General features: G+C 40.1%; 1 protein-coding gene across 2 annotated transcripts in view; it reads right to left on the reverse strand.

The window, feature by feature from the left end:
* Window positions 1–14,545, reverse strand: part of UBE2F (ubiquitin conjugating enzyme E2 F (putative)) — a 32,185-nt gene extending 17,640 nt beyond the window's left edge. The window contains exons 1-5 of one of the 2 annotated variants that reach the window (XM_081850041.1): window positions 14,382–14,545; window positions 12,704–12,837; window positions 9,019–9,048; window positions 8,629–8,694; window positions 6,294–6,361 (exon numbers count right to left, since the gene is read on the reverse strand). In XM_081850041.1, coding sequence (XP_081706167.1) covers window positions 6,294–6,361; window positions 8,629–8,694; window positions 9,019–9,048; window positions 12,704–12,821 — 282 coding nt within the window. In that variant the 5' untranslated portion in view covers window positions 12,822–12,837; window positions 14,382–14,545. The remainder of the gene's footprint in view (window positions 1–6,293; window positions 6,362–8,628; window positions 8,695–9,018; window positions 9,049–12,703; window positions 12,838–14,381) is intronic. The other variant, XM_081850042.1, reaches the window with a different exon arrangement.

Here is a 14,545-nt window from a genome sequence, read left to right on the forward strand (position 1 = left end):
TCAGGCTCCTCAGGAACGCTGCCAGAAGCTGCTGTATGGCTACGCATCTCACTTGCAGCAGGTTATAGCAGTGAAAGGTTGCTGTACTAAATACTAAAGATGCTTGCCATGAAGGGGTTGGATAATAGTGAGACTGGAGAAGCCATTAAAAGTTGCAATTTCAGCTGAATTTGGGGAACGCACTTGAAGCAACCACTGTGTTGAGCTATTTCAATTGCTTTTGTTTGATCTGTTCATTGCAAACGGATGAGTCTGTAATTTTTTATAATAAACCAAATTGGCAATGGGGGTTAAATAATTTCAATTGCAACTGTAAATCCCCATTGCATAGGGAATATTCACTGCTGTTGGGCTTTATTTGCTGGTTAGCATTCAAGGAGGCAATTTGCAAGTAGCAGAGGCAAAGGTTTAAGTTGCTCTACTCCCAGAGGAAAAGTCAGACAAATGTGACTACCAAACATATTTTAAAATAAGATGATCAATTCAAGTAATTTATTATAACTAATAACCATCTAACTTAATTAGTCTAGTTAGATTCTAAAGTCAATCCAATATTTCTATTTTTTCATATTTCAATTTCATTGTTCCGCAAGGGACAATGACAATAAAGATATCGTAATCTTAATCGTATTTTCTCTCTCTTTCATCCCCACAAATCTTTGTATCACATACTTAAACTGATTAAACAAACGGATTCTTTATAAACACTGGAAAATACAATTGTAATATGCAGCTCCAAAATAATCCTTACTGGTAAAAACAACAGCTAACTCTTTCAGAAATTAATTTCATAGCTCTGCCAATCATATTCACACACTCAAACTTCAGCTGCTGTTGTGTATTTGACTGCAATTACCAGGCTTATTTTTTCATCCAGAAAAGGTGTGAAAACATTAAAAAGAATACTTATTTTTCTATAAAAGTTGATTATGCGAGGCAAAAAATACAACAAGAGCCTGGTGAGAATGTTGTAGCAGGGACTTCCGGGTTAGCGCGATCGGCTAATGGCGGATTCCCTCCGAGCTCCGGAGGGAATCTGCTCAGCGGGGGCTGGGTCTTGCCGTGCCGGCGACACGGGGACCCTTAAAAACCTCGGGCGCGAATGACCGGGGACGTGGTGACTCGGCGGGCACCGCTAGCGCCCTCCCGACCTGCGAAGGAGCCTTTTTAAAGGCTACGGAACGGGTGCCGGGGAGCGGCGTGGTGCTGTGAGTCCTCTGCTTCCCCCGCTGAGTGAAGCCGCATGCCATTTGCCGGACAGCGCTGACTTCTTCCGTCTAAAATTCGGACTTAAATTTAAGAGCAACAACCCGTGAGTAATCTGGAACCGAACTTTTGAAATTATTTATATTTGGATTTGGTACGAGCGGGGGTAGGTGAAAAGAGGAAGTCCGCCTCACCCCCATTGTAAACAGCTTAACAGCAAAGATCTGTCAACTAAGGTTGTGAGAAGAGTCGTCGCTCATTTCTTAGTGATCGGATAAAAGATATTAACTCCACGGATTTTAAAAGATTAAGTTATCGTGCTGGAGGGCAAGAGTTTAGATATTTGGATTAAGTACCACTTTTCTAAAGACTGGGAGTAATTTGTGAAAGAGCCTGCGGTGGATTTACAAGCCTTTGACAGCTGTCAGATTAGCTGTCAAGGTCTGGGAATAACTGAAAGTTTTAACTCTTAGCCGATGATCTGGATATAAAGTAATTTAAAGTAAAGGAAAATTGATACAAATAACATTGACTTTTGGGTCGAAAGTGAAAGGAATACTAAGTAACAAGAATCCCTCTAGAGGGGATCTACGGACATTACAAGATGGAAATATGTCGGGAAATGCGAGCAGAGCTGCAAGAGCTGGTTGTTCTCATGAGAAAGCTGCAAGAGACGTATGAGCAAGGTCATGTTTGGTCTACAAGCCCTTCAAAGCTGAAACCAAAAGAGAATATAATCACTGAGATGGAAAAGGGCCTGATACTCAAAACACCGGCAGCTGGACAAGAAAGGAAACTAAAGAAAGAAGAGGAGGAAAAGACATTTGTCAAACAAGGGACGGCCGAAGGGATACAGAAGATAAATGAGAGCCGAGGACCTATCAAGATGACTTCAAACCCGACCAGAGTGAAAGCTGGACTAGCTGGGATGTATGAACTTAAGAAACAAAGACAGAGTTTCACACTTAAACAACTTGACTTGGCTGAAAAAATCATTGACAGTATTGGGAAAGTACTTTTTCGAGTTTGGGTATTTAATATAAAAGATTTTCAAAAAAGCCGGCTGAGAGGGACTGAAGGGGACCTGAGAGCCTCGGACGTTAGGGCACCGGGTTAAAAAGATAGACTTATGGACCTAGGTTTGGGGTGAAAACTGGGGATGGAAAAGGAGGGTTTGGGAGCCCGAAGGGGATCTAATTTTCACTATGCAGTGTAAAAATTCTTTTTTCCTTTTTTTATCTTATTCTTTAGTAATAAAATGGGGAATTGGTGGACGGGAACTAGGGACAACCTTAGGAAAAATATTTTTATTTTTATTCTATATTCTTTCTGCTCTTCTATCCTGTTTATATATGAACAAGATATATAGTTTAAGTGTCTTTGATTAGATTAAAGCAAATACAATATTGAAATAATGGTTAAAACAAGTGATGATATTAAGGTTAAAACTTGCTGAACAAATATGGGAAATGGAATACAAGAAGGGGAGGCGTGGGGAAGTCCAGAAAAGAAGTTACTGAAAATGGGAATTAAAAGGTGGAATTTTTCTTTTTTTTCTTTTTCTGTAATTTTTCGTTATGTATGCATCCTTGTTATTTGTATTTTTCAAAAATGATAATAAATATTATTTAAAAAAAAAAAAGAGAATGTTGTAGCAGCTCCTTTTTATATAATCCTATTCTCAGAAACCTTAAACCACAAACACATACCGTATTTTTCGCCCTATAGGACACACTGGCCCATAGGACGCACCTAGTTTTTTGGGGGGAAAATCAAGGAAAATTTTTTTATTTCCCCCCCAGGTTTGCGCAGCTACCCCCAAGCTAGAAGAGGGAGACAGAGCACTCCGTCTCCCTCTTCTGCCTTCAGCTTGCCCCGCTGTCCCCCGAGCTTGAGGGCTGGCGATGGGGAGAAGCAAGCTTGCTGCTCCCCCCCCGCCAGCCTCCAGATCAGGTCGGGGAATAGCGGGGTGGCAGCGCTCCGCCTCCCCGCTGTCCCCTGAGCTTTTGGGCTGCAGGCTGCTGCCCGCAAGCCTTGCGAGCCCGCGGGACCTCCCGCCGGGCTTGCAAGGCTTGCGGATAGCTTCCTGAAGCGTGGAGAGCAAGAGGGGTCAGTACTCACCGACCCCTCTCGCTCTCCAGGCTTCAGCGAAAGCCTGCATTCGCCCCATAGGACGCACACACATTTCCCCTTCATTTTTGGAGGGGAAAAAGTGCGTCCTATAGGGCAAAAAATACGGTATGTGTACCTTTCACATGAGAACAAATCCAAGGGAGCCTAATTTTTATATTTCAGATTTTATCAACAATTTTATTTCTGCTTTCAAAATAATAATTAAAACAAAAACTGTCTAATGATTTACAATGGGCAGAGCAGGAAGCAGCTGAAGACACTATCTAGTACAGGCACCCCCAAACTTGGCCCTCCAAATGTTTTGGGACTACAATTCCCATCATCCCTGACCACTGGTCCTGTTAGCTAGGGATGATGGGATTTGTAGTCCCAAAACATCAATTCAGAATGGTATCTTGCGTGCTCTTCAGAAATAGAAACAGAGTATATAAGTACACTATGCAAAATACGGTAGTTTTCTTTTGATAAATGCAGAATTATACCTATATCTGATGAGATTTAATTCAAGAGGATTGGTCTTCAGTGTTGAAAATTTCCCAAGCATCATACAAAACTCATTCACATTTTTACAAATTCCTAATGGATAAAGAATATGAATAACCTGGGAGCTCTGGGTCTGCTGCAGGCTATGGTGGACGCCGGGGATCGCTCGTCCTGAGCAACCTAATTGCTGCGAGGAGGCGAAAAGGAAGCACGGGCAAAGCACCTTCTCTAAAAAGCCCGGAAGGAACATTTGGGTTCTGAAGGGTCCAGCGGTGTTGGAGAAGGCTCTCTAGGAGCCCCCAAAGCTCTGGAGGGAGCAGCGAGAGCACCAAAATTGAACACAGACCTCACAGCAAAATGCCTCAAGTGCCCCCATTAAAGCAGTGACTTCTTTAAAAAGTAAAAGGAAATCGGACCAATTTGGACAAGATAATTTTTTAAAAATATATATTTAAGAAGAATTTATCAATTGGATCCACACCAGGGAGGTAAAGAGGATGTCCCCCCTGGGAAGTGGTTATCAATCGGCATGGAATAAAATCTGCAGGGGCTAAGAAAAGAATAAATAAATTACCCGCTAATGATTTTTCTTTTTAAGCATTCCATTGGATGGGTTGAATTAACATTGTGATTTGAGCTAATATTGGATGCATAAGTTTAAGACTTTATAGTGCTTTTCCAGCAAACTTGCCAAACTGGAAATGAATTTTAGACATTGGGGTGATAAGAGAAGAAAGCAGGACGTGAACTTTGTGAATTATTCATCTTAATACTTTAAGAAACATATTTATTTCCTTTGCTAAATGAACCTTGTCTGTGTAATTGGTGGGCTTTCTGAAGAAGCTGAAGGGAAAAGGAGACTTGGTACGGAAAGATCTTAAACTTCTCTCTCTCTCTCTCTCTCACACACACACACGCACACACACACACACAAACATGTGGATATTATGAGGGCTTTTTGAAGATGCTGAAGAAAGACAGAAAGATACACTGTGGAACGATACGATTTTAGTGAATGGAAAAGGAGATTTTTAAAACTTTCACATGAGCTAAAAAAAAAGTTTGGATTAAAGGTTATTTTATTTTTTATTTTCTTAGATCCTGGGAAATCTTGTGAATATGCTGTGGTAAAGGAGGGAAAACAGGAAATAAGAAACCAAAACAATAGATAAGAGGGAAAGCAGAGTGAGAGAAAAAGGACAGAAACACAAGTGACACAGTGCGGCTGGAAAAATAATTACAGGGCTTTTTTATTTGTTTTTTTCTTTTTTTTAAAGTACTTTCTCATAAGAAAGGAGAGCTCGCCCCCTATTGGTATTTTGATATAAGTATTGATTTTTTTATATACATAGAAATTGAGAACTGAAGTTTAAAATATTCTTTAAACTTATTTAAAACTCTTTAGTTATTATTTAAAATAACAACTAAAAATTTATTTTGCTTTTTGAACCTTTTTTAAAAAAGGGGAAAAAAAAACTTTGTTGATAAAATCATGGCTAATGCAGCAAAAAAAACCACCATGAGGCCCAACTACAACACCAGGTCAAAGAAAAGGTTCAATTACAGAAGGGGACACAAAGTCTGATTTAATGACAATTTTATTAGAAATGAGGAAAGAAATGAAGGAAGGAATAGAGAGACTGGAACAGAAAACAGATAACAACACCATTTAGGTCGTAAATTTGACAACAAAAATCAAAGAACTGTCACATAAAACATTAGAATTGGGGAGGAAAACAGTATCAGAATTAAAGCTTAAAACCTCCAATTTGGATGAATCTTCCAAGAAAGTACAAGTGGAGGCAAGAGACAAAAAGGGAGCAAGAGAGGTTGAAGAAAAAGATGTTAAAAATAGCATTTGTAAAAAAGAATAAGCTTTTCTTCTGGGAATTATAGGGGTAGTACTACCTAAACAGTACAGAAATTTATTCACGTATGAAACTACAGTGGCAAGAATGTTATTTGCCCAAAAATAGAAAGAAGTAGTCCCAATGAAAGAAGAATGGATACAAAAACTTATGAACTATTCAGAAATGGCAAATATTACCGGAAAATAGGAAATCAAGATAACAAACTTTTTACAAAAGAATGGAAATGGTTTATTGAATATGTACAAATAAACTGTAAACAGGTAAGAACATTGGCAGGATTATTGTAATAACCTGCAGTTTCATAAGAATACACAAATAAAAGAGTAAGTTAAGTTAATTTAGAATATGCAGGAAATGATAAAAATAAATTTAAGGAACTGCAGAAAGAGGAGGAAGGAAGTCTAGTTTTGAAATGTTAAAATGACTGTAAAACTATTGAAATGTATAGAACTGAATGTATATAACCTGGACAATAAATGTATATAACCTGGACAATATGGCCATAATCAAGTACAGTGCCATACAGTTAAAAACCAACTGCTTTTTGAAGCCTATTGTAAAAGGAAACTCAGTAAGTATTAAACTGTTCTAATTACTTACCACCATATTATAGGCATCAGGAACTTCAATTTCAAACTGAAATGTTCCATTTTGATAATAACCTTCATCTGTTAAAGGAAAAACAGAAGCTTAAAGGAAATATGCAACAGCACAGAAAAGATAGTGATCTAGGGAAGTTACAGGTGAAATCCAATGGTGTCCATCTGCCAATGGAAGGAACAGTGGGCTGGGGGACACTCGGGGTTGAGGGAGAGAGAGGAAGGAAGGAAGGGAAAGCCCTGTTGGATGTCACCCTCTGCTTGTGATTTTTTTCTAACCAAAGGTGGTGAAAGTTTGAGACAACTGGCTTCAGCACCCAGTGTTCTTAAGCATATTTCAGCTAGATGAGGCTTATGGTCAAAGTAGAAGTGATGGCAGCAGAACATAAGGAAAGTCCTGCTAGATCAGGCTCAGTACAACATCCTGATCTCACAGCAGCCAGCCAGATGGCTATGGGAAGCCCAAAAGACAGGGCTGGGGAGGGAGGGAGTTCAAAGAAGGACGAAGGCAGACTAGAGTCAACTGGGATCATGGAACCTTGGAAGAATTGGAATGGACAGCTTGGGAAACAAGGTAGTTCTGGGCAAGTGACCTGGGAAGTAAATGAATATGCATCTAGAATCCCCACCCATATTTGTTTGTTCTGCCATATTGTGTGTTATGCCTCCAAACTTTCATGACTTGAGAGGGGGGAAAGACTAAAGAATTGAGAGTTCTACTGCCAACAACCACACATCACCAGTACAACTGAGTTATTCTACCAGTGCCATCTAGTGCCCACATCTATGAAGTTCAATAATTCCCAACTTGTCAAAACTAGTGAAAAATATTTTGGTCTATTATTCACTACACACTATAGTAGTGCAGTGTAGATGGCTTTCTAGCCATCTAAAAAGGAACCAAAAATTATACAGATAAAGCAACTATATTGACATGGTACCAAACCAGATAATTATTTTTCATGCAAGCTGAACACTTACTACTTATCCTGCAAAAGACTCAAGAAATGCGATCTCCAACCAGCATGATTGATGTGACAGTACTAGTTAAATTTCAAACTACACATTCTCTACATACTACAGAATATAGTATATGTAGAATACATATATTTGATATGTAGAATATAGTATATGTAACAGAAATACACAATAACCCCCGAAATAGTTATCTGGAAGAGTCAACTGAATTATCAGTAATTTATCTTTAGTTAAGCTTTACAGCTAAAGGTTTTTATTAACACTGTGTAGCAAATGAAGTAGTATGGGGCTGATTTCCCTGCTATTTATTTGGTCTTGTATAGCTCTGTAACTCGTGTAAAGATGCCTTAAGACGTTTTATGAAAACTTTGTGAAGACACTAATTGTGTAATAGTACACAGAATGAGGTGCTGATTTTGAGCAATCAACGGATAAGATTTCTGAGTCAAACGTGTCACGTGGGACATTTGGATTTGGAGGACCACATCTACTCAAACTTGTTCAAACTCATCCAAAAGGTTTTATATAATTTTGTGCAGATGCTAGTAGGCCAAGTTAAATTTACACCAGAATCGGCAAAAGGTGCTGGAGATGTACTTGTCCATGTTCTGATACATACCATGTACTGTATATTGTCCATGACCAAAGAGACCCGATTTTTGGAAAACAGCTGGCCGTAAGATCAAGAACATTAACTTTTCTTGTGATGTCATAGGGCCAGTGTGGTGTAATGGTTAGAGTGCTGGACTATGACCTGGGAGAACAGGGTTTGAATCCCACCCAGCCATGAAGCTCACTGGGTCACCATCACTTAGCCTAACCTACAGCTCACAGGGTTGTCGGAAGGATGAACTGGGGAGGAGAACCATGTTCACCACCTTGAGCTCCTTGGAAGAAAAGGTGGCATATAAACCACAGAATCATAGAATTGTAGAGTTTGATAGAATTAAAAAAAGAACATTTACTCTAATTTATTAATTTGTTGTTTAACTTATTATATACCTAGTCTATTACATTTGATTTTAAAACAAGTATCTTTTTAAAAAAATTGTACCTTTTTGTTTTGCCACTTGCTTTTACTGTATTCTTGATTTAGTGTAGTTCTTTTTTTGGGGGGGGGCATTGCATAGCTTTGATGCATCAAGTATGGCTGTAAGTTAACCATCAAAATATAAATATATCTATCCTCTTACTCTACATTTCTTTTCAAATAACAAATGTTCACCTTCAGTTTCCCCAAATAATTTCAAAAGAGAAGGCTGAAAATTGTGTGTGCGCATTCACAAACAGATTTGAGTGTTTATAGAACACTCTGCACTTAACATTAACAGTTTCAAAATACATTCTTAAAAGATTACCTGGGTTTACAGTTAGGAGAAAATAATGGAGTTTATTTGGGTCAGGAAAGTTTACTTCACATGTACCTGAAAAACAAAATTTGAAAATCTGAAAATAACGACCAACTGTGACATTTCTGACAAGCTGTGGAGGGGAAGGCAACAAACATAGGAACGAAAGAGAAAAAGGCCTCACAAGGGAATTTATTGTGCAGTTAATATTTACAAAAGGTAACTACAATCTGAGCTGAGTTCATGCATAAATCTATTAATTTATTAAATAAATGTATATCCCACCCTTCCTCCCAAAGGAGTCCCAGGTTGCAATATCTGCAGCTATCTGAAAATGATATACATTGGAAAAGAAGAGTTTGTACACTCCTCAGAAAACCTTCTGAACACTATACTTACAAGGTAAATTTACTTCAAGTTCTGCAACTTCTGTTAAAAATGAAATAAAAATGTGAGTCAATGCCAACTTTATATAGCATCTTTCTATATATAATACTCAAGATAATTTTGGCTTACATCTAAACCGACAAAGCAATAATAAAAAGTCACAGCAAAAACAGTATCTTAATATAGAGGATATTACAATATTCATGTTAAAATATAAGGTGCAATAAACAATACTAAGGCTATAATTAAACAACTGAATTAAAATTATACAAAATGATTCAATGAAGTCAGTTACATAACTGCTAAAGGATAATATTGAAATAACACTACCCTAAGCTTATTGACAATGCAATCCTACATATGTATACTCAGAAGTAAGCCCCAGAGTTCAGTGGGGCTCACTCCCAGGGAAGTAAGTGCAGGACTGGAGTCTAAAGCACTTAAATCACCCTAACACAAAAATACCAAGTTAATCATAATTTTTTTTTTAAAAAAGCAAGGTATTACCTGTATTAATATTCACCTTTATATTTTACAAGAGTCAGTACAGAGCAATGACTTCCCGAAGGAAACCATCTAAACAGTAGTTTGTATAAAGGCCAATTATTACCCAACAAAGCCAAAGGCCAGCAGCAACTTAAACGGTATGACACCCTCCGCAATTCAGACAGTCATTATTACCTTACATTATAAAATTACCTATTACATTATAAAATTAATGAAATAAGATGGTCACAATCCCATTGTTTTCAGAGGGGTTTAATGGTGACAATTTTTTCCTGGATTGGACCCTAGGTATAATTTTGCCCATTTTAATAAGGCATTTAGCACATTTACAGTACAGTGGTACCTCTGGATGTGAATGGGATCCGTTTCGGAGCCCTGTTCACATCCTGAAGCGAATGCAACCTTCGTCTGCGGGTTGCAATTCGTCGCTTCTGTGCATAACATCATTTTGAGCGTCTGTGCATGTGGCAAAACCCGGAAGTAAAGCATTCTGTTACTTCCAGGTCACCACGGAGCGTAACCTGAAAATGCTCAACCTGAAGCATATTTAACCTGAGGTATGACTGTACTTATGACAGTTGGGGTTGCGAACTTTGTTAGGGCTGCAGGCCAATGTCAGGTGCGTAAGTGGGTAGAGCACCCTTTCCTCCCTCTCTGCTACCCCCTTTCCTTCCTCATCAGAATGAAATTAAGCCCAGGGTGACATGCTACAGGTTCTTCCAACCCCTGCTCTAAACGTGTCCCTACAATTCTGCTCCTTAAATCATGTCAAGTGATCCACAGACTTTTTACCTTACCATTTTATATTGCTTTCAGTTTCAATTTCCTAAAAGTAGTACAGTGGTACCTTGGTTTACGAACTTAATGTGTTCCACAAGTCTGTTCTTAGACCAAAGCGTTCTTAAACCAAGGCATGCTTTCCCATAGCAGTGGGGGATTCAATTTACAAATGGAACACACTTAACAGGAAGCGGAACATGTTCTGCTTCCAAGGCAAAGTTCACAAACCAAAACACCTACTTTTGGGTTTGCAGCGTTCATAATCCAAGTTGTTCATAAACTAAGCTGTTCTTAAACCAAGGTACCACTGTATAATAGAAGGGCCCAGATCTCTGTTTTTAATATTTTTTTTTTATCTCATCCTCTTTTTGAGTTAGGAGGATTTGTAGTTTCAAAAAATTGACAATTTTGGCCTTGCTCAGCCCAGAAATGAGATATTTCAAAACTAAAAATACCAATCTCTTCAGAACTTCATGGGCTTTCATGTGATATGGCACATGATGGACTAAATTTTAAAGTTAAGTTACATAAACATTAAAAATATTTTTTTTTAATTAATAGGATTTTAAATGTCAAAAAAAAGTATCCCCCCCCAAAAAAAGTGCTTTTAGGGTTTTTGTGTAGTCCAGCAAAGCCAAAATTGTCAATATTCTGAAATTTCAAACTCAAAAACAGGATGAGATAAAATAAATTTTAGATTTAAACTTAATTCTGCTCATTAAACAAGTGTACAAAATATTAAGAAAACTGGACATGAGGTAAAAAAGTCATCAAAAATTGGACCATGTGATCTAGAATGACCCTCCAGATGTATGTTGTAAAACATATTTTCAAGCCTCAAATAAAGGTTAGCGGTCTGCTTTAAAAAAAACCTAGTCAACTCAATGCAAAACTGACAGCACACTTTAAAGCAAGCATCCCCAACCTTCGGCCCTCCAGATGTTTTGGACTACAATTCCCATCATCCCTGACCACTGGTCCTGTTAGCTAGGGATCATGGGAGTTGTAGGCCAAAACATCTGGGGGGCTGCAGGTTGGGGGTGCCTGCTTTAAAGCTTAAGAGACAAAAGAACACGAAGGCAACCTGATGATCCTCTTTCCACTAATATACAACCTACTTTTTCCTCTCCTGCTTCCAGTAGCTTATATTTTCCCCAACCAAGGTAAAGCCAACTATTCACTGTATCTTTTCCATCATTTGTATTCTCTTCAGCTTATCGTTATTCTTGCTGCAGAGCTGATTGTGCTTAAATGAATGAATCTTAAATTTTACATTCCCACATTTTTATTTCATTTTATTAAAGAAGCCCGGGCTCTCTTGCTCCCTGGGCAATACTAGCAACAACCCCCCTCCCATTATCGATGCAGAAAATGGATTTAGAATTCCTAGTATTTGGCATATGAACCGTATTCTTATTCAGCCTAGTGGACTGGGCCAACTGACCACTTTTCCTGTCCAAGAACACACAATTATTTGTAAATGCTCACAAATTCACAAAGCACTATTTCAAAGTGAACTAATAGGATTCAGATAAGCATTTTAGGTACAGCACTGACAAAAATGCAGTGAGGCAGACGTGCAAACAGCAGCATGCTCTACAGCCACATGAACACACTCTCTTGTGCTATGATATACTATGATGTGGGTCAAACATTAGCCAGGGAGAAAAAAATTAGACTTATTACAGCAGTCATAGTCTGGTCTAATTCTTCAGGAAAGCCCATTTTCTTTTCAATGCCCTAGAATACCTGGCAGCTGGTTTCAAGCTTCCTCTATGCTTAAAAATATAGATTGGCATTTCCTTGGAACTTTTACTGTTAAATATCTGTTCAGCACAGATTTGATATGCACATGGTACAGTCCTTTCCAGAGATATGAAGACTTATCAAAGTTCAGAAATAAAGTAATTTTCCCCCTGAGGATTTTTGTTCTTCCTCTGCAGACTGGGGGAACAGTATTTCATATATAAGGGACACATTTTAAATTCTAACAATATAATAAAATGTCTATTTTGAACCACAGAGGGCAATTTTGAGCATGGTCAATAAAAAATAAAACAAACCAAGTAACTATTCAAGTTTTATTAGAACATCAGATAATTTAATTCACTCAATTTAAATAGTGCCAGTCACTTCCAAAGCCCAATCCCATACAGGACTTACCTTCTCTGTTCTTACATCAACATGTTTTGTCACATAGTAATACAGGCATGTACCACAGTCTCTCTCTCCATTCTTCTACACTTTGTAGTCTTTCATTCATCATCTGCCCACCCCAATATGCAAACTTAACTTTTCTCTTTAAAATGGTTTTTTATACTCTGTTAACCTCTGCACATTTAGTTCAATTATCAGACAGTGCATTAAATTTTAGGAGAACAGTGATATTTCATATAGAAAGCAGCATTACCTTTAACAAGTAACTTATCTCTAACAGACACTCTTCGAGTTGAATCAGAACCTGGGTTGGATGAACGGGGCCCCTTGACACCATCATCCCGTTTTAGCTTGCTTGCCAATGTTAGCATTACTGCTATCTTCCGTCTAAAGCATATATGAAATAAAAGTAAATTAGTCTTTTTTAAAAACCTTGTTTGTATTTTCTTCCAAATGTAAGGTTCAGTTACATGAAAGCATAGTTATCCTTGTATAACCTATGCACAGCAATAGGCTCAATACCTGTGAAATACATAATTCCTTACATAAAATTATCTGTTTTCATTAAGTCAGTCTTATAAACACAGAAATGTGCATTCTGGTAAGTGAGGCTATTGCTCCATCAGCCCAGTACTACCTACTTTAGCTGGGACCAGGTGTCCAGGGTTTCAGGCAGGAGGCTTTTCCAATCCGTACACCCAAGACTCTAGTGGAGATTGAACCTGGGGCCTTCTGCTGGCAAAAGCATGTGCTCAACCACTGAACTATGGTCCCTTACCATAATCATTATGGACACTGCTGCCAAAGCAGCCTTCTTATTGGCTTGTAAGAAGTACAAAGGTGTAGCATCTCAAAAAAAAGAAGAGTTAGAACATTCCAACAACTACCTAATAAGATTACAGAAGAATAAAAGTCAGGATATCTCAGTTCAGGCAGAATGCTGAGTTAACCCATGGTTAAGCATGAACACACAGGTATGCACAAGAAAAATAGTGTTTGCTTTGCTAGTTGCTGGTCACCCTGCTGCCATGCTACCAAAAGGTAAGCCAAGATTTGTCTGAACATGAGCTCATGGTTTGTTTTGCTCCAGACAAACCACTGGCTGTAGCCAAGGTTTGCTCTTGGCTTACCACTTCTCTGGGGGGAAGACAACCCATGAGTCCAGGAAAGCCGTTTCAAGACAGAACAACGCTGCCCCCAATAACTACACAATGCACTTACAGAATTCACTGGGATGGGATGTGGTGGCAACTTAAATGGCTTTTTAAAAAACAAAATAAGAAGGTTTGGCAAATCTAAAGCTAGACCTTAGACTCTCCACCACAGTGCCCATTGCTTTCATGCTCTGCTCCTGGAGCTTCCCAACCAGTTGCAGGCAGAAAACAGGATGCTGTGCCGGCATTTCGTCCCATGCAGCTGGGCTCTTTGGGGTGGGCAGGCACAGAAGAGTCCTTGGAGGATCAGACCACCTAAGCCAGCAGAAACTTCCCCGTGGTGGCCAGCCAGCCAGCCAGCTGTTCCTCACAATGCCGCCAGCCAGGGCAGGAGAGGAGCCATCCCACCAGCACCATCGTTTTCACCCCAACACCTAGTCTACGGAGACGCCTCCACGGCGCCGCCCTGCGCAGAGATCCAATCACTGGGAGTGGGGCGGGGAGCGGCGCCCCACCAACCCCCCCGACCCGTTTCCTGAGGCGGCCAAATCCAGCGGCCGCCCTCAGATCCTGCGGCAGTGAATCCCGCAGGTTAACGGCGCGCGCCTGCCTCCCTCGGCCCTCCCTGTGTGGGGCGGGCGGGCGGCGGGCGTGAGGGGAGCTTCGCGTCTCCGGCGTGAGGGAGCCCAGGGCGGGCGCCGAGGGGGGCTCTCCGGAGGGAAGGCGGCGCTGAGGAGACGTCGGGGGGCGGGCGGGCGGGCGGGCGGCGCTGCTCACCTGGAAACGCCGTCGAGCCGCCCGGAGAAGCCCGCGCCGCCAGAAGCACCATCCCCGGCGAGGCTCCCGCTCCTCCGGCAGCTGCAGCGGCGGCGGCGGCGGCGGCGGCGGCAACACCGCCCCCTTCACCCCTCCCCCCTCGCTGAGCCGGAAGTGGAAGGAAC

This window comes from Podarcis erhardii, assembly GCF_964252035.2.
Source record: "Podarcis erhardii genome assembly, chromosome: 1".
NCBI classification, from domain to species: Eukaryota; Metazoa; Chordata; class Lepidosauria; order Squamata; family Lacertidae; genus Podarcis; species Podarcis erhardii.